The 20,326-nt window shown below is 37.1% G+C and overlaps 3 protein-coding genes across 3 annotated transcripts; 2 read left to right on the top strand and 1 right to left on the bottom strand.

Moving 5' to 3' along the window:
- Nucleotides 1-303: 303 nt before the first annotated feature.
- LOC104237659 (photosystem I assembly factor PSA3, chloroplastic) lies at nucleotides 304-3,184 on the top strand. Its single transcript, XM_009791842.2, has 3 exons — nucleotides 304-796; nucleotides 1,575-1,739; nucleotides 2,698-3,184. The coding sequence occupies exons 1-3, from the start codon at nucleotides 401-403 to the stop codon at nucleotides 3,019-3,021; spliced, it is 885 nt and encodes a 294-aa protein (XP_009790144.1). The 5' UTR covers nucleotides 304-400; the 3' UTR covers nucleotides 3,022-3,184.
- A 524-nt stretch (nucleotides 3,185-3,708) lies between these two features.
- Nucleotides 3,709-8,260, bottom strand: LOC104237658 (formate dehydrogenase, mitochondrial). Its single transcript, XM_009791841.2, has 6 exons — nucleotides 8,022-8,260; nucleotides 6,418-6,589; nucleotides 5,063-5,603; nucleotides 4,575-4,699; nucleotides 4,166-4,278; nucleotides 3,709-4,057 (listed from the first exon to the last, which is right to left on the bottom strand). Exons 1-6 carry the CDS (start codon nucleotides 8,112-8,114, stop codon nucleotides 3,944-3,946), a joined length of 1,158 nt encoding a protein of 385 aa, XP_009790143.1. The 5' UTR covers nucleotides 8,115-8,260; the 3' UTR covers nucleotides 3,709-3,943.
- Nucleotides 8,261-18,935: 10,675 nt separating this feature from the next.
- LOC138882223 (uncharacterized) lies at nucleotides 18,936-19,897 on the top strand. Its single transcript, XM_070162727.1, has 3 exons — nucleotides 18,936-19,074; nucleotides 19,266-19,409; nucleotides 19,524-19,897. The coding sequence occupies exons 1-3, from the start codon at nucleotides 18,936-18,938 to the stop codon at nucleotides 19,895-19,897; spliced, it is 657 nt and encodes a 218-aa protein (XP_070018828.1).
- Nucleotides 19,898-20,326: the final 429 nt, after the last annotated feature.

Below are 20,326 nucleotides of genomic sequence, written 5' to 3' on the forward strand. Positions count from 1 at the left end.
GAGAATCAATTTAAGATAAAAAATTTAAGATTTTTATTTAAGTGTACGTATACAATAATAGGAAAAAAAATATTTAAAATAATAAGAAAATTAATTTAATAAAGAAAATAGCATATCAGAATTAACATTCAAAAATTTAGATAAAATTATTACATTATTAAATTTGCAAAATGATATGAAAATATTACTATTACAGAATGAGATAAGATAAAACTTATTTTACCCCTAACCACCCACAAGGGAAAAGCAAAAGTAAATAGATTTTGACTGTATAATAAAAGTGGAGTACTATTTATTTAGAGTAGATAATGAAAATGAGAGTCAGATTCCCAAAAGATAAATGGGAAAGCCAATATCAAAACAAAGATTGAACGTCCACCACATGTAACACACCAGAGAAATGGTGGTTGTTTCCTCTCTTCAAACGAACCTCGATTTTTCTTCGAGTTCCTCCCTCGTCTTCAAACCCATCTCTCCTTCTCTTCTTTACTTTCAACGTTTCTATAGAAGATTTCCCTGCACAAGGAATAATAAAGCAGCTTCTAACTCCTCCAATGGCGGCGCCGTCTTGGTCGTCAAGGCTTATATGGACGAGACAACAAATCCTGTTTCCAGTTTCGTTAATAAGGTCGTTGGTTCACTCCCTGTTGTTGGTCTCATAGCCAGAATTGTGAATGAGGAAGGCGGTGTTGGTGGTGATATTATTGATTTTGCTGAGTTCAGGAGACGGGTTGGTAACAAGTGTTCTATTACTGATTCAAGAGCTTTTTATGAATTTCGAGATCGACGTGGCAAGGTAATTTTGTACTTGCAATCAAAGTGCCTGGCTTACTTATCAATTATTAGCTTTTGTTGCAGATGCGGAGCGACGATTTCAAGTTCTAGATTTTGGAACTACAATTTTAAGTATTAATGACCGGTTCTAAATTTAATATTTATATATGTTTTATGAATTTAAAACACCAAATATACTGTTTGAGCAAAACTTAGTGAGTTTGGCCTGCAACTTATGTTACTTTTTGTATTGAATATCTAAATTTTAATCTTAAGCAAGAACTAATCTAATTTGATTTAGCAACTGAAAAAAGTCAAATTGACTCCCAGGAGAAGTACACAAATTAAGACAGAGATAGTACTTTTTATTGAATCAGCTGCTAATTTGCTGCTTCAACATTGCCACTGCCTTCAAAGCCTCATGCTTTTTTGTGGGTCGTTCCATTTTATATGAAACTATTTTTTGTATGTTCTAAAAAGATTATGATATATTTTTATAATTAGATTAAACACTTTCAACTTTAAACGTCTTATTTCTCCTTTAGTGGCATGTTCTTATAGTCATGGAATTGTTATGACATATTCAAAATCACAAATTGTAAGGGTATTCTTGATATGTACCAAAAGTCTATTTTTCTTTCTTAAACATAGTGTTTAGTGAAATATTGTCATATACAAGTACAATGAAATAGTTCAAGTCTTTTTCTAGTTACTAGCCTGTGAAAAAAAGTGGTGATTATGTATAATATTAAATGTCTAAAGTGAAAAATTGACCTTGATTTTTTTTGCCTCATTGATAGACAGGGGATCCTCTGTATGTGCTACTATGCTGTTGGTTAGCTGCAGTGGGAGCTGGTTTACTCAAATCTGAGGAGATTTTGGAGGGTGTAGCAAGGCTTAGTTTAGCAAATGATATTGAATTTGAAGAGCAAAACTTCATTGCATTGATGAATGAAGCAAGAGAGGTCAGCAAGATTTCATTTGCCAACGATTTTTAGCTTCTTTTCATTTACATTACTTTCAACGCTTATCAGTAAAATACTAAAAATGTATAGCATAATTCTTCCTTAGATACTGTCTTCAAAGCGTACTACGACTTTTGTTTCTGTTTCCTTCTTTTGATGTGGGACTCCGCTTCTATGTTGCTTGAATTCTCCAAAAATGCTGGCACAATCATGTTAGATCTTCCAAAACTTCATAACTTTTGGAGGACCTGACACACACACTCAACAACTATATTGTAGGGTTCAAGTAACATAACTTTGCCTCTCTCTTATTGAGAAGCCTATTAGCAGCAGTGTACCAAGTAACTTGATATTTACAGAGCCTATAGTAAATTTAACATGATACATGTGTTAGCGATTAAACATAATAACTCCTATATCGAACATGATAATAGGATACAAAATACGTATAAATTAGTGAGTAAGTTGGTGCACATGTAAAGATTGATATAGGATAGATTTTCTTTTCTATATCTCTTCCTCAAGATGGTTGAGTCAATGGAACATTTATCACACTCTTGTATCTAAAAACGGCATTATATTCAAGGAGCCAAAGAGCGTGTTTATATAAAGGCTAACAGCAAATAAAAAAATATGATGGGCCCTTCCATTACGAGCTTTAATGGAAGGGCCTACAATCACCGATTCGCTAGATCCACCAAGCACATAATGTGCACGGTTCAATAATCATATATCACACTTATGTTTGGGCTCTCGTTAATGGACTATTGTTATACCGATACACTTAAAATATAAAAAAAAGGCAGCCCGGTGCACTAAGCTCCCACTATGCACGGGATCCGGAGAAGGGTCGGACCACAAGGGTCTATCGTACGCAGCCTTACCCTGCATACTACTATATAAAAAAGTTTAGATGAAGTAAGCCCATGTTTTCTAAGATGTTCCATTACTTTTGCAGAAGCGGGCAAAATTGGGAGCTCCTACCCCTAAAATCCCCATGGAAATTCGAGCTGAGAAAGCTCTGGAAGCGATATATGTATGTTGCTTTGGAAGGGATCTGATTGAAGAAGAAGATGAAAAACTACTAAGTACCATGCTTAGTGCTGTCTTTCCTACAGTCGGGCAGCAAAAGGTAGAAAGCATTGTCAAAGAAAAGGCAAAGAGAGTAGCTGATGGAACTGAAGAAATCAAATATACAGAGCCCAAGCAATTATCAAAAGAAGCAGTTCAGCTGCAAATGAAAGACCTTGAATTTCTTAAGCAAAACAGTCTAAATCAGTGAGGCATGAAACTTGTTATCATCTCAAAGTAAATTTAGGTTCTGGTGCTAGCATCAAGAGAAAGATTATCCCACATATTTTCAGTATACAACATCACATTCAAATGAATGATGCATCTTCTTCACACAATGATGTTAACTAATTTAACTGTGCATGTGTATGCTCCCTGCTCTCTCTCCTTTGTGATCAGTTTACCTTTTCTACTTCCAATATATACAGTAGCTTCAATTTTGTATACAAGAATGGTCTATTACTTGCTATATACTAGAGCAAGCTGAACAACTGTTCAAACGGTTACTTGCTTTACATACTGGAGCTTGGAGGGAATGTCCCCTATTCCACTCATACTTCTGAGAAAAATAATCACTGTGAAGTACCCTATAGTATGATTGATATTGCAGACAAAAACTTAAATATAAATATACCACATTCCAATATGCGCCTATGATAATTTTGGATATGCTCTTCTTGGGTGTTAATTGGTTCATAGAATCCCCCCCCCCCAACCCCCCCACCCCCCCAACCCCCCACACACAAATTATTAAATGATCTCATAGAAAATTAAGATATAGTCATTCGCTACTGCACCATGAAGATGCTTAATAATAGATGAGGCATATCTAAAAAAAAGGAGATACATAAGAGGAATTCCCGAGCACAAACTGCCCAGAACACAAGTACAACCACCATAGCAAGAACATTTCCATCATAATAGGAGTACTCAATGAAGAATTATACATAGATCTCCATAACACAAGGGGACATGTCTACATCACAAATGTGACGCTACAGCCGAATGGAGAAACAGCACTACAATGTTCTAAAGGATGATAAGTAGCCAATTATATCAGATTATTACAGACACGGCTTGCCAGTTTATTTGACAGAGAAGCCTAGACCACAACCCTAAGGTACATAAGTGATTTAGCGATACTGAGGAGCCAGTTCCCCATCCTTGACAATGTAATTTTGTGCTGGGAAATCCTCGCCCTTGAAGTACCTGTCCAGCATATCCTTCGTTCCAGCAGCATACCGCAACTACAAAATTTCCCATCACAAGCTTTTCTCAGTTTTCAATTTTAATGTCGTCAAAGCAGAGAATAGGCAAAGCCTAAAGAAATTGGAGAAAACAGAGTATTTACAAACCTGTGCATCAATGGTAGTCCCTGAAATGTGGGGGGTCATAGCTTGGTTTGGCATGTAGCGCCACGGATGGTCCTTGGGAGCTGGTTGTGGGTACCAAACATCTCCACTGTATCCTAAATTTGGGGGAAAATAACAAAAAGAAGGCGGTCAATATAATGATTATTCTACCAAGGATTCCACAATTCAACAAGATATCTAACTATTTCGAGTTTCAATGTAGATTAAGTTCAAATTATTCCATTGAGCAACAGGAAAAGCAGTTTTGTTAGGGAGAAAGAAAAGAAATAAGCAAGAAAATTTTGAAATTGAAGGAAAAGATCTATGATTTGATGTGTGAATGATGTGTCATTTAATATTAATGTTGCGGGCTCATCTCTTTGATTATGTGTTCGGGTGATATTAAAAATACCTGCAATATGACCACTATTACAAGCATCAACAACTGCTTGAGTGTCCATGATTGCTCCTCGAGCATTGTTTACAATTAGAACGCCCTTCTTCATTTTTGCAATTCTTTCCTTGTCAAACATCCCTCTGCATCACATGGTAAAATTTTTGAGGAATTTGACATATAGCGCATGGAAATAAACCATGACCTTAGTGACATGAGAAGACTGAATCAGCACGGAGAAAAACAACTACATCATCTCCAAGAATCTTAAAAAATACTCCAATGGCAATCATATTTTTCTGGCAACACAAGTGGGCGAGAACATCTATCATCGTACTGACTTCTAACATGCTGACAAAACTCCAAAGAGAAAATTAAAGGAAAAACAAAAAGAAAATATAACTCGTGGCAGTGGTTCATATAGAAAGAATATCAAATGTTTTGTGCATCAAGCCAAAAGGTGAAAGATAACTTGCCCAAGCAATAAATAGACACAGAAACCTTACTTTGTTTTCTCTGTAAGAGGTGTATTGACGACCACTATGTCACATTTTGAAAGCATCTTATCAAGATCTTCCTCAAACTTTGCCCCGATTTGATTCTCTAGCTCCGAGTCCATCTTAACACGATCATGGTAAAGTAGATTACAGTTAAATGGCTTCAATCGTTGAAGTAAAAGTTTACCAATGCGTCCTGCACCCACGGTTCCAACAGTCTTGCCTTCCAAATCATAAGCTCTGTACGCAATGCCAGCAACATTCCACTCCCCATTAATAACCTGATGATGTCCAGGCAGGAAATTTCGGACAAGAATTAAGATTCGCATCAGTTCATCCTCCGCAACTGAGACAACATTGCTCCCAGTGACCTCTGCTACTGTCAACCCTGCAGCAGCAGCAGCTTTCAGATCAACATGATCTGATCCAATTCCAGCTGTCAGCAGAAGTTGTAAATTTTTCGCCTTCTTGATCCTTTCAGCCGTGACATAGGCAGGATGAAAAGGAGTAGTAATCAACACGTGGAGATCAGGAATGTGTTTCTCAAGCTCTGCGGAGAGGAAGTCATGGAACAAAACAAAAAAAATTATAGATGGACAGACACAAAAACTTTATCCCAGGAGAAATTTCTTTCTTTTGACCAAAAAGTCATTTTAAGTAACAGTTATAGAGCATAGTCAATGATTCAAAAGTAAAAAAGAAAGACACAGCGGTTTGTGTATTAGACTTGCACCATTCTCATGATAAATGATATCAATCAAGCATTTATACTAAGCATGTCATCCACCAGAAAATGTTTACTATTATGTGAAAGTGAAAGCATCCATATGTGCACTCTACTAAACAAGCCTCTGCAACTTTGATAAATTCTTGTCTTAATCACAAAATTTACCCGTAGTCTTATCAAACTACAACTAAACTCTTGATGTATAGATGTTTTGCAAATGCACACAGGTATATCATGGGAAAACACTCTTTTTTTCCTTCCTGTAAGGAACTACCTCAGTGTCCAAATTTTACATCATAATTCACTTGCAAGTTGCAACAAAGGACCAGCACTAATAAAGCAGGTATTTTCTACTTGCTTTGCTCTTTATCTAAATAAACGTTCCTGATATGACCGTTCAATTCTCCTCACATGAGCCGTTTATTTAGAAATTAAGCACATATATGCATGTTTTCAATTAAAAGAACTCCTCCTTTTCAGCTGGATTCATGCTCCCAAATTCCATACAGAGAGACTTATGTAAGATTATAGTCGTACAAGAATGAAGGGCCAAGGAATTGTCTTTAGAAATGTGTAGGCATCAATGGAGTAAAGGTTGGGATAGAACATATGAGATTACAGATGAGCAATAACTAACCACAATCTGGTCCTTCTTTGTCAGGAGTGACTATGTACTGATGACCTTTAGATTCTAACCATTCGCGTATCCCCAAGGCATTTTCGGCACAGCCCACAAAGTTGGGATTCATTTCAGCATATTCGTTTGCTTTATAGAAAACACCAACAATCTTTTTGCTACCAGGGGAAGCCTGTAAAATAATGAAGAGAGAAAAAGTGAGTGGACAGACAAACATGAAATTTTTACGGTCATATAGCAAGCTGATATGTGTTAAACTTATAATTGACTACTAAAAACTTGTAGATGCACCAGTTTGTAAGAGATAGACTAGGGGATGATGCTAATTCAAGCTCACCTCAAGGCAATTAAAAGCTTGAAAAGGCTATTATGTTTGATAAATCCATGAAAGACTAAGCAAAATAAGCAACATTCGGTATAACTAGCTTTGATTATTTCCTTCAAGCTAACAATTAATAGGAGTTTTCGTGATCTTCACATAAATTAGGCAATTATGAGAGCCATTTTCCTGAAATATAGGGAGAACAAAATAAAGTACTCTAGTTTAATAAACAAACTAGACATGGGAAATCAGATAATACACCTTTGTCACTTCATTAAATACGAAAAATCACTTAGATCTTATTTGTACCCAGCCAGCTGAAATTATTGTACTGAGGACGAGACAAGATTTTCCAAATCGGAACTAGTACAAACACTCCCGTTTCAATTTATATGACACTTTTCGAGAGTCAATTTGACTAATTTTCAAAGATAAATTGTATTAGATCAACTCAATATTTTAGAGTTAAAATTTAGATAGTCAAAAACTATAGGAAAAGTACTATAAGCTGTAATTCTTGTCTACATTTTAAAATATTGATCTAAGTTCACATATGTTTGAATGTGGAAGAAAAAAAAAATGTTAAAAACGGAGGGAGTAATAATATATTGGAAAATTGATGACACGAGTGCCTAGTGCGTGCACCCTGCTACCATTGTCCTTGAGACCCGTGAAACGTTGTCACTCAGGACCTACTTGATATAAAAAGACCAGAAATCGCACGTGAAAATTCAAGTAAACAAGCATCACGTGTAAAGATCGGAAATAACTGTTGTGGTCTGCCGGCGTTAGATTTTCCGTTAAGGAAAAGCAACCTTTCATATAAAAAATCAACACTATAGTATACCAAATACAAAATTTATTTGACACGTAACAGCTGTAAAAAGGACGCATTAATGAAAAGCTAGTAACTCTCTGCCATCCAGCAGCAGAGCAATTTCATTTGGTGTGAGGGAAGGGGGGAGTACATGGCAGACATCCCATTGGTAGAGCGTCGTTAATTTCTACACAAATCAAAAACTGAAAAATAAAAATTTTATGCTATTTTTGTGTGTATGTGTGTGCTTCTTTTCCCCCCACACTTTTCGATTGTTCATTTCCCTTCCTTTTCTCTGTTCCAAACTATAGGGTTACAGACTGTAAATTTTCTAGTTCCCTTTCACTTGATTCTCGAGGAATCGGGCATGATCCGTGCCAAATTCTAACAAGGGGGAAAAAACTAGGTCATATAGAACAAAAGCAAAAAACAGTCCCAAAACTGATTGAAGATAAATGGATTTACCTGAAGTTCTCTGGTAAAAACTAAGGATGAAGGTGATGATGAAGAGGAAGCAAAAGCACGAGCTGCTGTAGAAGCGACACGTCTCATCGCCATCGGAATTTTTTCGATTTGCAGCAAAGAGTTGTACTTACTAGAAAGAGAAGAAGAAGAAGAAGCTCCACTTGGCTTTGATGACTGTCAGTCAAGAGTCGTAATGCCTTTTTATAGGAAATACCAGTAATCAGAAGCAACCTGATTCTACTTAAATTTATCTGAGTACGTGTATATACAATTGAAACACGTGTACAATCACTCCGCATGTGACCTATATCAAAAGCTAATATGGGATGATTCTACTATTTTAGTGTTTGACTTTTCTTTTGACTTTCAATGCAAATTTGGGAAAAATTTTATTTTGTGTCTCGTACAACTAGTGATATAACTGACACTAGTTGTATGAGGCTTTTTTTTTGTCTTACAATTATGTGGATCAGTTATTTTTTTTTCTGGTATCTTTTATTGTTACATGTCTTTTCTCTTATTTCTTTTCTGATATTATTGTCTTTCCTGTTGAGCCGAGAGTCTTCTGGAAACAGCTTCTTTGCCCTTTTCGGGGTAGGGGGTAAGGTTTTCGTACACTCTACTCTCCCCAGACTCTAATAGTGGGATTTTACTGGGCATATTGTTGTTGTTGTAATTCTATGGACCAGATATTTATGGACCCAGAAGTGTAAGATTGGGGTCCACAATTTTGTGAGACAAAAAGTAACTTCACACAACTAATGTCGGTTGTGCGACGTGAGGCATACGATAAAACTTCTCCAAAGTATACGAAGAAAAGTATCAATAGCCTAAGGACCTATTTCATCATCTTTTTGTCTCTGTTTTTGTTTCTTCTGTACGCCCTGATGTGTTTGACCAAGCAAACAATTACGAGTATAAGAAATAGTTCCACGAGATTCTTTGATAAGTTCGGAAATAATTAGGAGAGTATAAGTTTTATATGAAGAAAGATGTCAAAAGTTACATGCTTTAGATGAAGAAAAAAAAATGAAAGTGAACTTTATTGGGATTTAAAAAAAAAAAAAAAAGGTATTACGACGCACACAAGAACCCCATGAGATACAAAACTTGGACTAGAACGAGGCCAGCCGACACCAAGTGGCCCAAGGTGATATACAAAGATGGCTATATAATTCAATTTGGAATTGGCTATAATTTTGAGTTATTGACACAATAATGTTGCAGTTTACTTTGTACACTGAACTTGCAAATGACAAATCAGATTTTTGTTGGTCTTATCTGAATAGTATATTCATTGTGGAACTGGCTTTGAATGTAGTCGGAGAATGGAAGTCGTGGAAAGAGGCGTGTAGATTAGGATAAAGCATATTATTATTGAATGAGAAAGGTCTCAATCTAGAAAACGTCATATGTAGAAATGGATTGCACCTTGTGAAGTTTAGAGAAGCCTAGATGCAATTATGCCCCCATCAATTTACATCCAATTATATACTGACCAATTATTTAGCTAGACAAACATTCCATTACACTCACTGGACGATTTGGACATAAAAATTGTAAAATTCCGAAAAAAAAGTGAAATTAGTTTTCAAATGAAAAAGATCTTTGAAAGTTAGAGTTGTGTTTGGACATGAATATAATTTTGGGTTATTTTTAAATTTTTGTGAGTAATTTGAAGTTGAAAATTTTGAAAAACAACCTTTTGGAGTTTTTCAAAATTCATCTTCAAGTGAAAAGTAAAAATTTCATGGTCAAACGCTGATTTTCAAAAAAATAAAAATTTTGTATGGCCAAACGTGTTTGACCAAAAAGTATGAAACTCTTTGTTAAACTAATTAAATAAAAGGATAAGAGATTAATCCTAGTTAAAGATAATAACCCTGGATCTAAAATCAGTTTAAATGGATAATGTGAGACCACGTTGAAGATGTAATGTAATATATAATAAACGTTGATGTTATTGATGGGATGAGAATAAGTAGTAAATAACAATAAGTTGCACTAAATGTAAATAAGTAGGAAGATCCACCCAATAATGAAAGAGGTGAATGATTCCTTCTTCTGACAATGATGAATGACAAGAATATGAGAGAATATTATACACTTTCTCGGATCTAGTAGAAATAACAATGGATAAAATGTAAAGATCGAATCTCTTTTAGAAAGTTGTTCTTTGTATTTATCTAGAGAGTTCACTTTTCAAAAAGCTTTCTTATCAAGTGGAATATTACATGCCTTTTTGCCTTATCTCTCCTACTATTTATATGGAATATTCCCAAAGAACCCTAAAAGGTACAACAGAAGGAATATTGAATAGCCCTTTGAAAGTTCCAAAGTTGTACTAGCCTTTATTTCTGTCCACGATAATCGACCTCAGCCCCGATGAGCCACTCGATGGCTTATTCTTGTTGACCACTTATCGACCTCGACCAAACTGCCCATGATAAGTTACAATTCTCACGATAATCACATCTTCGTGCTGAATTTTCTTGGTCGTATTTTGACCCATACAGTTAGTCCCTCCACTTATCGAGGTCGACTTTTGGTTGGCCTCAATGAGCGGACTTCATTAGTCACAGTTTGAGAAATTCGGTTAGGGAGGTCGAGTAATGAGAATTTCGGCCGAGATAGTGATGTGGCATTTCGAGAGCCACACTTAGTGACGTTGGTTCAGAATGACGTCACAGCCTCACACATCATCATTACCCCCGATGCATTGCATCGTTTCCTGTGTCCCTGTCGCTTCGATCCCAATGCATTTGATGGTTACTTGTCTCGATCCGAGCGTCGGTATTCTCTATAAATAAAGGGGGGAAACCCTTTGAACGAACCTTTATATTTTCTAATCTTTTGAACCTATATCTTTTCTTTTCTTCTTCTTCTTTCTTTCTGTATTCTTACTTTCAGCAACTTTCGCCATTATCACTTCTGCACTTTCAATTCCTTCACATATACATAACAAAAAGATGGCTAGTGCATCTTCCAACCCTGAGGCCTCTAACCCGATTTCGTTTTTGTATTAGTAAAAAATAAATATGGCATGTGGAATTATGTGTAGATGACAAGACATAATACGTAGATCACTAAGAAGATGACAGCTGGAACACTGCATTAGAAGATGTACGAGATACAAGAGACACGGGCAAATCACTCACGGGATGAAGGAATGCAGTTGCTCGTGTCTAAATCATTCAGTAAGTATGGGTTGAATGAATCAAGACAGTAAGAAGGGGAATAATCACGAACCTCTAGTTAATGAGGAATAAGAATTAGAACCGTTACAAAATCTCCACAAACAATTACGATGGTTAATTATAAACGGATCATTAATACCATTAATGACCATAATAATTCGGCCATAAAAGGGAGGAAATATTATATTTGTAAACCCCTATAAAAGGGAAGAGAATTTCATTTGCAAGGATCATCTGAGTCTATATTGGAGTATATTCACTTTACTTTTCCGCTATTTTGTCTTTGCAATCAATTATTTCTTTATTTATTTTTGTCTTTTCCCTCTATATAATTGAGAAAGTATGAAATTTCTTAGTTATCAGTTACCCGAGTTCTTCTAAAAATTGGCTTTGACCGAAATAAACATTTTTGGTTAAACAAATTGATTCCGTTACTGGGAAACTAATAATCTTTTCACTTTCTAAATCTATTTTTCTGTCAAAAAATCATGTCGACTGACAACGACAATAACCAACAAAATCAACTGAACCAACAGAATCAACAAGAGGATGAAACTTCAATCCCTTCACCTCAAAATTCTTCTCAATACTCCCGAGAAGGGTCACCTGAAAGATCAACATCACATGTGAATAACCAACAAGGGGACGATCAAACTGTTGAAGATGCATTGAAGCAACTAATTGCAGAACACATCAACAATGTTCTCCAAGCTTTCATTAGTGGATTACCAACTGTACCGCCAACTCCACCTCCAAACAACACCGCAACCATAGAGAACCCACGCTCAGGGTTTGTTAACTTAGGCAGTGGAGGAGCTTCCACCGAATCTCGCGATGGAAGGTTAGGTACCCCAAATAATTCTGATTTATAAAGTTTAGTACTAACTCTGCAGAAATAGCTCAAGGAGCAGAACGATCGCATAGAGCAAATACCTATTATGCCATCCGTGAGTAAAGGAGTGGATATTGATAAGTATTCTCAGCAGCCCTGGAAGCCAAGTGTTGCTCCCTTGTCGATTCCCAAAAAGTTTAAGATACCCGATATTCCGAAGTATGATGGGACAATCGACCCACGAGATCATGTAACTGCATTTACAACTGGCGTGAATGGCAACAACTTGAATAAGTAAGAGAATTGAGTCGGTGTTGGTCAAAAAATTTGGTAAAACACTCACAAAAGGAGCACTAACATTATATTCTCTTTTACCAGAAAATTCTATTAATTCTTTTGTTGAGCTTGCAGATTCATTTATAAAAGCACACTCGGGAGCTCAAAAAGTTGAAACGAGGATAGAATACATCTTCAAAATAAAATAAGGAGATACAGAGCTACTCAGGGAATTTGTGGATAGAATCTAGCGTGAAAGGATGATGTTACCACGCGTACCTAATAATTGAGCGGCCATGGCATTTGTAAGTAACCTAAATGAAAAAAGCTCAGAAGCCATGAGGAGACTCAAAGAAAGCTTATGAGAATTCCCTGCTACAACTTGGAACGATGTTTATAACAGGTATAGCACGAATCTATATCACTCAGTCGTGGGGAGATGAAAGAGAAAGCTCAAGGTGATCAGAAATGGAAAAAGGTCCAATAAAAATAGGTACGAGCCTTACATAGGACCAGTAGGAAGGATTCACGTTCTAAACAAGAGAACCTGAGGTACGGTTACAAATCGACGGACATAGATGCGGGTTCGTCATCCAAGTTTGGAAAGGAGCGAGACACGCGGGACAGCAACATTAGTACAAGGGCAAAAATTGGTGAATACAGTTTCAATATTAGCACATTTGAGTTGGTAGTTGTTTAATGAGTATGGGAGATAAGGTGCGTGGCCGAAAGAAATGAGATCGAACCCTAGCGAAAGAAACTCAAATTTATGGTGTGAGTTTCATAATGATCACGGCCATAAAACAACAGATTGCAGATTGCTACAAGGTGAAGTAGAGCACTTGTTAAAACAAGGCTATTTAACCAATTTGTTTAGTGAGAAGGGTAAGCAAGCATATATGAAGAATAGACATGAGCCACCAAAACTTCTGTCACCAAAAAAAATGATTAACGCGATAAGCGGAAGAGAGGAGGTCGACGGTGTGACATATACGACTGCAAAAAAGATGTCAAAAATCACAATTACCCATGGAAAGTGAGTTCGTCAAGTTTTGGAAGAAGACAGTATAACGTTTGATTATGTAGATGCAGATGGCGTGATGATCCCACATAATGATGCACTGGTAATATCTTTACTTGTACATGATACTAATGTGAAACGAGTTTTGATTGATCCAGGTAGCTATGTAAATATTATTCTTTTAAGAGTGGTAAACGAGATGCAAGTTGATGATAAATTGTTAACCCAAATAATATACCTTATCTGGATTTGACAATTCAAGCGTTGTTACAAAGGGGGAGATAGTGCTCACCACATGTGACGACCCGGCCGGCCATCTTAAGAATTTATGCCTCGATCCTTTATTAACTTCTTTCTCCAAGTTTATTTCTGCTATTTTGATTTGCCGGGATGTTCGGTTTTGCGTTTCTGAGAGTTTTGGGACATTTGGTCCCTAAATGAGAGCTTAAATGTTGGAAAGTTGACCGTAGTCGGAACAGTGTGAAGATGGCCTCAAAATGGAAATCCGATGGTTCCTTAGCTTTGTTGGGTGATTTCGGGCTTAGGGGCGTGTTCGGATTGTGTTTTGGAGGTTCGTAGCAATTTAGGCTTGGAATGCCGAAAGTCGAATTTTGAAGTTTTCTGGTTCGATAGTGAGATTTTGATCTGAGGGTCGAAATGGAATTTTGGAAGTTGGAGTAGCTCCGTAGTGTTGAATGTAACGTGTGTGCAAAATTTCAGGTCATTCGGATAAGGTTTGATAGACATTTTGATCGAAAGCGTATTTCTAGAGTTTTGGAGTTCTTAGGCTTGAATCCATGGTTGATTCGTCGTTTCGATGTTATTTTAGGTATTTTAAGGATTGATATAAGTTTGGACAGTGGTATTAGACTTGTTGTTGCCTATGGATGAGGTTCCGGGGGCCTCGGGATGATTTCGGATGGTTGACGAAAGGATTTTGGAGTTTGGAGTTGCAGCTTCAGCTGGTTTTCTGTCATAACCGCACCTGTGGTTTGGGTTCCACAGGTGCGGAGCTGCAGAAGCGGTGGAGAGACCGCAGAAGCAGAAAAAGGGAGAAGCCAGCAGGGACCATAGAAACGGGAGCTTCACCGCAGAAGCGGCCCCGCATCTGCGAAAGGTTAACCGCAGATGTGGAAGATAGGCTTTAAGGGAGAAGTCGCAGATGCGACCATTGTTCCGCAAAAGCGGGACCGCAAATGTGGTAATAGCTGGGCAGAAATATGAAATTTTGAGGGTTTAGTTTCAAAAGTTGGAAATTCGATTTGGAGCTCGGGGGAGGGCAATTTTGGGAGGAAATTGAAGAGGAGATCATTGGGTAACAATTCTTTAACCCTTTCTAGTTATATTCCATCAATCTATAGTTAGTTTCATCATTTAATTTCGGATTGGAGATGAAAATTGGGGAAAAGTTGGAAGAAAGTTCTTTGACCTAGAATTCGACTTTTGATTGGGAATTTGACCTTAGATTTGGATAATTTTGGTATGCATGAACTCGTGAGAGTATGAGGATTCTGAAAATATAAATTTTACCCGATTCTGAGATATGGGCCCGAGGGGCGTTTTGGTCATTTTACCTAATTTTGCGTATTAGCTTAGAAATTCTTTGTAGAATTAGTTACTTGAAGTGTTTTTTTTGTATTATTCAATTGAATTGAATAGATTTGGACCATTTGGAGTTGAGTACTCGTGGTAAGAACGTGGTCTCGGGTTGATTATTGAGCCGGTTCGAGGTAAGTGGCTTGTCTATCCTTGTGTGGGGGACCTTCCTCTTAGGATTTGGTATATTTGATATTTGAAATGCCTTGTACGTGAGGTGACGAGTGTGTACTTGAGCTAATTGTTGAAAATCCGATTTTCTTTAAATAATTTCAATTGTGTTCCTTTTCCTGTTTCATTTTACTTGCAATTTAAACCTGCTGTTAGCTTAGAAAAAACATGTCTAATTGACTTAACTGTTTATTTGCTTAAACTGCCTTAATTGAATTATGTGAAGCATGTTAGATTAGAATTACCTATTTACTTGATATGAAATTGAGCTTAATTGAGTATTCTTGTGTTGCTGCTGTGTGTTTTACTTTAGCACTATGGGACGACATCCCGAGAGATGACCTATACGTATTTATGACTTGAATTGAGGTGCAGGATACCGAGAGATCCCTGGCATATATATTGAGGATACCAAGAGATCCCTGGCACGTATATTGAGGATACCAAGAGATCCCTAGCACGTATATTAAGGATACCGAGAGATCCTCGGGATACCAGGAGATCCCTGGTATATATATTGAGGGTACTAAGAGAACCTCGAGATACTAAGAGATCCCCGGTTATTTCTTTGTGATTGTTTTTGCCTATGTTTCAGTTATTGAATTCCTCGTTTTCCTGTATTAAATTTTTAGTATTAGTTTTCGACTGTACTCCTTATCTTATTGTCATATCTTATATTTTTATTTTATCTCAGTAGTGCCCTGACCTTCCTCGTCACTACCCGACCGAGGTTAGGCTTGGAACTTACTGAGTACCGCTGTGGTATACTCTTGCCCTTTCTGCGCATGGTTTTCATGTACAGATCCAGGTACTTCGACTCAGACTTACCATCCTTGAGGCGAGGCGACCGTTCGGAGACTTTGAGGTATATTTGTCGCGTCCGCGGACCGAGAAGTCTCTTTCCACTCTTTCTTATAGTTATAGCCCTTCTGTATTTATTTTTGTTTAGACTATTCTAGAGTTAGAGCACTGTGCAGTGACCCTTAGCTTGTGATTCATGGGTTTCCGGGTTTTGGGAAAACTGTATTGGCTTCGAGAATTTATATTGTGTATGCTGAGCGGCACTTTTAAACGCTGTTATATCACTTTATTTCTGTTTTAAATTATTTTTATTCCGCACTTTGGTTTATCTTCCGCAATTTAGGCTTACCTAGTCGTAGAGACTAGGTGCCATTACGATGGTTCATGGAGGGCGAACCGGGGTCGTGACACCACATTCGCGGAAGGAGTAGTCAAAGATACGAAATTCCAAGTGATAGATATGGACATTGTGTACAATATGATCCTCAACAGAACTTGGATTCACGAGATGGATATTGTTCCGCCTACTTTACATCAGGTTATTAAGTTCCCTTCATAATGGAGAATTAGACAAATCCGTGGTGATCAACAGGCCTCTAGAAGTATCAATTCAGTGGCAGATTCGAGCATAAAGAATGATGTTGTAGACAAAAAATAGCAATTACAGTTCAGTTGAGGATTTAGCAACACAAACCTTAACTGGAGATAGGCAAACGGATGTAGACTCAAGACCTGATATCATTCAAGAGCCAGAAGAGAATGAAAACATAAAAATAACAATTGAAAAACTCGAAGTAGTGGTGTTGTTTATACATTGGCCGGACAGAAAAGTTTACATCAGAACCAACTTGAGCCCCGAGATGAAAGGTAAGTTAATTGAATTCTTAAAAGCTAACGCAGACTGCTTTGCTTGGTCGCATTCAGATATGACAGGTATACTACCGAAGGTGATGACTTATAAGCTAAATTAAGATCCAGCATATCCACCCGTCAAACAGAAGAAAAGGAAGCAAGGATCCTTCAAAAACCAGGTGATTCAGGATGAGGTACAAAAGCTTTTAAAAATCGAGTCTATCCGAGAAGTAAAATATCCTAATTGGCTAGCTAATACCGTAGGTGGTGCCGAAAAAGAATGGTAAGTGACGAGTTTATGTAGACTATATTGACTTGAATAAAGCTTACCTAAAGATTCTTTTCATTTACCGCACATAGACCAACTAATTGATGCTACTGAGGACATGAATTGTTGAGTTTTTAGATGCCTATTCAGGATATAATCAATTAAAAATGAATCCTTTAGTTGAGGAAAAAACTTTCTTTATTACAGACAGGGGGACTTAATGTTATAAAGTCATGTCTTTCGGCCTAAAGAATGCTGGAGCCACGTACCAGAGGTTAGTAACGAAGATGTTTCAAAAGCATCTGGGAAAATCATGGAAGTCAATATCGATGACATGCTAGTCAAGTCAGCACATGTGGGGATCACATCCAACATTTATCAGATACATTTCAGAATCTCCACAAATTCAATATGAAGTTAAATCCCGGAAATTGTGCATTTGGCATGTCTTCAGGTAAGTTTTTAGGTTTCCTTGTTTCTAACCGAGGAATTAAAGTAAATCCAGCATAGATTAAAGTCATTGAAGAAATACCGGATATACTCACGAGCAAAAAAGAGTTGCAGAGGTTGATAGGTAGGATAGCAACATTAGGAAGGTTTATTTCTAAATCTTCGGAGAAAAGCTTTAAGTTCTTTTCAGTGTTGAAAAAGCAAAGACAATTTGTGTGGACTGAGGAATGTCAACAAGCACTCAAAAATCTAAAGACGTACTTGTCGAACCCACCGTTGCTGGCTAAACCAAAGGATGGAGAAAGGCTGCTCATCTATCTCGCTGTGTTAGAAATGGCAGTAAGTGTAGTGTTAGTTCGAGAAGACAAAGGTAAAAAATCTCCAATTTATTATGTTAGCAAATCTTTGTTGGATGCTGAAACTCGATATCCTCATTTTAGAAAAACTTTCTTTATCACTAATCATGGCATCTAGAAAAATAAGGCCCTATTTTTAATGTCACCTTATCTCTGTAGTGACCGCTTACCCCTTAAGAAATATATTGCATAAACAAGAACTATCAAGTAGATTAGCCAAGTGGGCTATAGAACTAAGTGAATATGATATTACATATCAACCTAGAATTGTGATAAAATCGCAGCCTAGGAATAGTACCAGAAGCAGAAAAGGAACTACAGGTATTCAATGGGTCTAATCCAAGTACATGGACCCTAATTACTGATGGCTCCTCGAATGTAAAAGGAGCGGGTTTAGGCATTGTTCTAATCCCACCTTCGAGAGAAACTATAAGGCAGATAATAAAATGCCATCCCATTACTAACAATGAAGCAGAATATGAAGTTGTAATTGTAGGTCTGGAATTGGCACGAGAGCTCGGAATAATGCAGGTTATAATCAAGAGCGACTCGCAACTTGTAGTTTATCAAATACAGGGGACTTATATAGATAGAGAGGTAAGGATGCAGAAATATTTGGAAAAGGCACGAGACTTAATCAGACAATTCCAATCTTGGAAAATCGTGCAAATACCCAGGGAAGATAATACTGAAGCAGACGCGCTAGTTAATTTCGCATCCACTGTAGAAGTAACAAATGAAGAAAATGCTTCTTTAGTACATTTGTTTCATTCGGCACTCGATCAAGATAAAAATGAGGTAAATTTCAATAACTTAACTTGGGATTGGAGAAATGAGATCGTTAATTTTTGCAGTACGGGATTCTACTTGAAGATAAGAAAAAGGCTTAGGCACTTCAACGAAAAGCTGCCCGTTATTGTTTGGATCAAGGCAACTTATATCGAAAGATGTTCGGTGTACCTTTAGCAAGGTGTCTTGGACCTTCTCAAACAAAGTATATGATAAGAGAAGTACATGAGGGACAATCTGGAAATCACGCAGGAGGAAGATCCTTGGTAAAAGCTCTAATTAGAGCATGATATTATTGGCCAAAAATGGAAGAAGATGCAGAAAGCTTTGTGGCCAAATGTGACAAATGCCAACGATATGGTAACAGTATACATCGCACAACAGAGTTATTATATCTGGTTATTGCACCATGGCCTTTTATAAAGTGGGGGATGGATATTGTGGGTTTGTTACACAAGCCAATGGAAAGGTACGATTTTTACTAATACTAACCGATTATTTTACCAAGTATGTAGAAGTTGGTGCCTTCAAACAGGTACGGGAAAAAGAACTCAGGGACTTCATTTGGTAAAATATCATATGTCGGTTTGGAGTACCAAAGGAAATCGTGTGTGACAATGGCACACAATTTATAGGTGCGAAAATCACAGAATTCTTTCAGAGTTGGCAGATTAAAAGGATAACTTCAACACCTTATCATCCTGTGGCTAATGGACAAACTGAATCAACAAACAAGGTTATTATTAATAACTTGAAGAAAAGATTAGAGGAGTCAAATGGTAAGTGGCCAGAAGTGTTACCATGAGTCTTATGAGCTTACCACATGATAGCAAAAACAGGTACGGGAGAGACTCCATTCTCACTTATGTATGGTGCTGAAGTCTTAATCCTAGTTGAAATAGGTGAACTAAGTACGAGATACACCCAAGCAACCGAAAAAGAAAATGAGGAAGAAATGCGAATAAATCTCGACTTACTTGAAGGAAGAAGAGAAACAACTCTAATAAGGATGGCAACACAGAAGCAGGTTATTGAGCGATATTACAATCGGAAAGCTCATCTTAGGTACTTAAAGATTAGGGACTTCGTATTTAAAAAAAATCAATCATCAAAAGCATCCAATACAGGAAAATTGAGTCCAAATTGGGAAGGACCTTATAGGATTCGAGGTATTGCTGGAAAGGGCACATATGAGTTAGAAACAATGGACGGCAAAGTACTCCCATCAAATTGGAATGTTGTTCATTTGAAGAAGTATTACTTCTGAAAGGGAAAACCCCCAGCCAGATATCGTTTATACAAGGTTTAGATTTATTCTTTTTTAATTATACTAACCATTTTAGATTATAGGCACAAAGCTAGCCCACGCCAAATGATGATTTTAGACCTAAAAGACACGTGGGATGCAAAATCATCCCCGGTCTGGGTTGAACCTTTCTGATGGAAATAAAAAGGGTTAAGCAGTCATCATCTAAAATTATACCTCCGAGCCCCGTATGTATTTTCCTTTTCAGGAAATGAACCAAATAGAAGGAATGATCAAGTGCTCGAGACTTCATCTTTCAAATCTCTAACACTTTGGGGACTTTAGGTAGCAGGCAAAGAAGACAACAAGTCAAAGAAGAAAGAAGACTGAAAGACAATTCAAGCCTGGATTGACCCAAAAAATCAAAAGTCAAGAGCAATCAAAAGTAGA

The sequence above is a fragment of the Nicotiana sylvestris genome, chromosome 2, assembly GCF_000393655.2.
Source record: "Nicotiana sylvestris chromosome 2, ASM39365v2, whole genome shotgun sequence".
Lineage (NCBI taxonomy): Eukaryota > Viridiplantae > Streptophyta > Magnoliopsida > Solanales > Solanaceae > Nicotiana > Nicotiana sylvestris.

Coding starts and splice junctions, on each gene's coding strand:
- LOC104237659 (XM_009791842.2), top strand. CDS start 401: ATGGTGGTTGTTTCCTCTCTTCAAACGAACCTCGATTTTTCTTCGAGT. Junction 797..1,574: donor TTCGAGATCGACGTGGCAAG/GTAATTTTGTAC, acceptor CCTCATTGATAG/ACAGGGGATCCTCTGTATGT. Junction 1,740..2,697: donor TGATGAATGAAGCAAGAGAG/GTCAGCAAGATT, acceptor TTACTTTTGCAG/AAGCGGGCAAAATTGGGAGC.
- LOC138882223 (XM_070162727.1), top strand. CDS start 18,936: ATGGAAGAAGATGCAGAAAGCTTTGTGGCCAAATGTGACAAATGCCAA. Junction 19,075..19,265: donor GTGGGGGATGGATATTGTGG/GTTTGTTACACA, acceptor CACAATTTATAG/GTGCGAAAATCACAGAATTC. Junction 19,410..19,523: donor AAGATTAGAGGAGTCAAATG/GTAAGTGGCCAG, acceptor TCTTAATCCTAG/TTGAAATAGGTGAACTAAGT.
- LOC104237658 (XM_009791841.2), bottom strand. CDS start 8,114: ATGGCGATGAGACGTGTCGCTTCTACAGCAGCTCGTGCTTTTGCTTCC. Junction 5,604..6,417: donor CAAAGAAGGACCAGATTGTG/GTTAGTTATTGC, acceptor TCCTCTCCGCAG/AGCTTGAGAAACACATTCCT. Junction 4,058..4,165: donor GGACTACCATTGATGCACAG/GTTTGTAAATAC, acceptor GAAATTTTGTAG/TTGCGGTATGCTGCTGGAAC.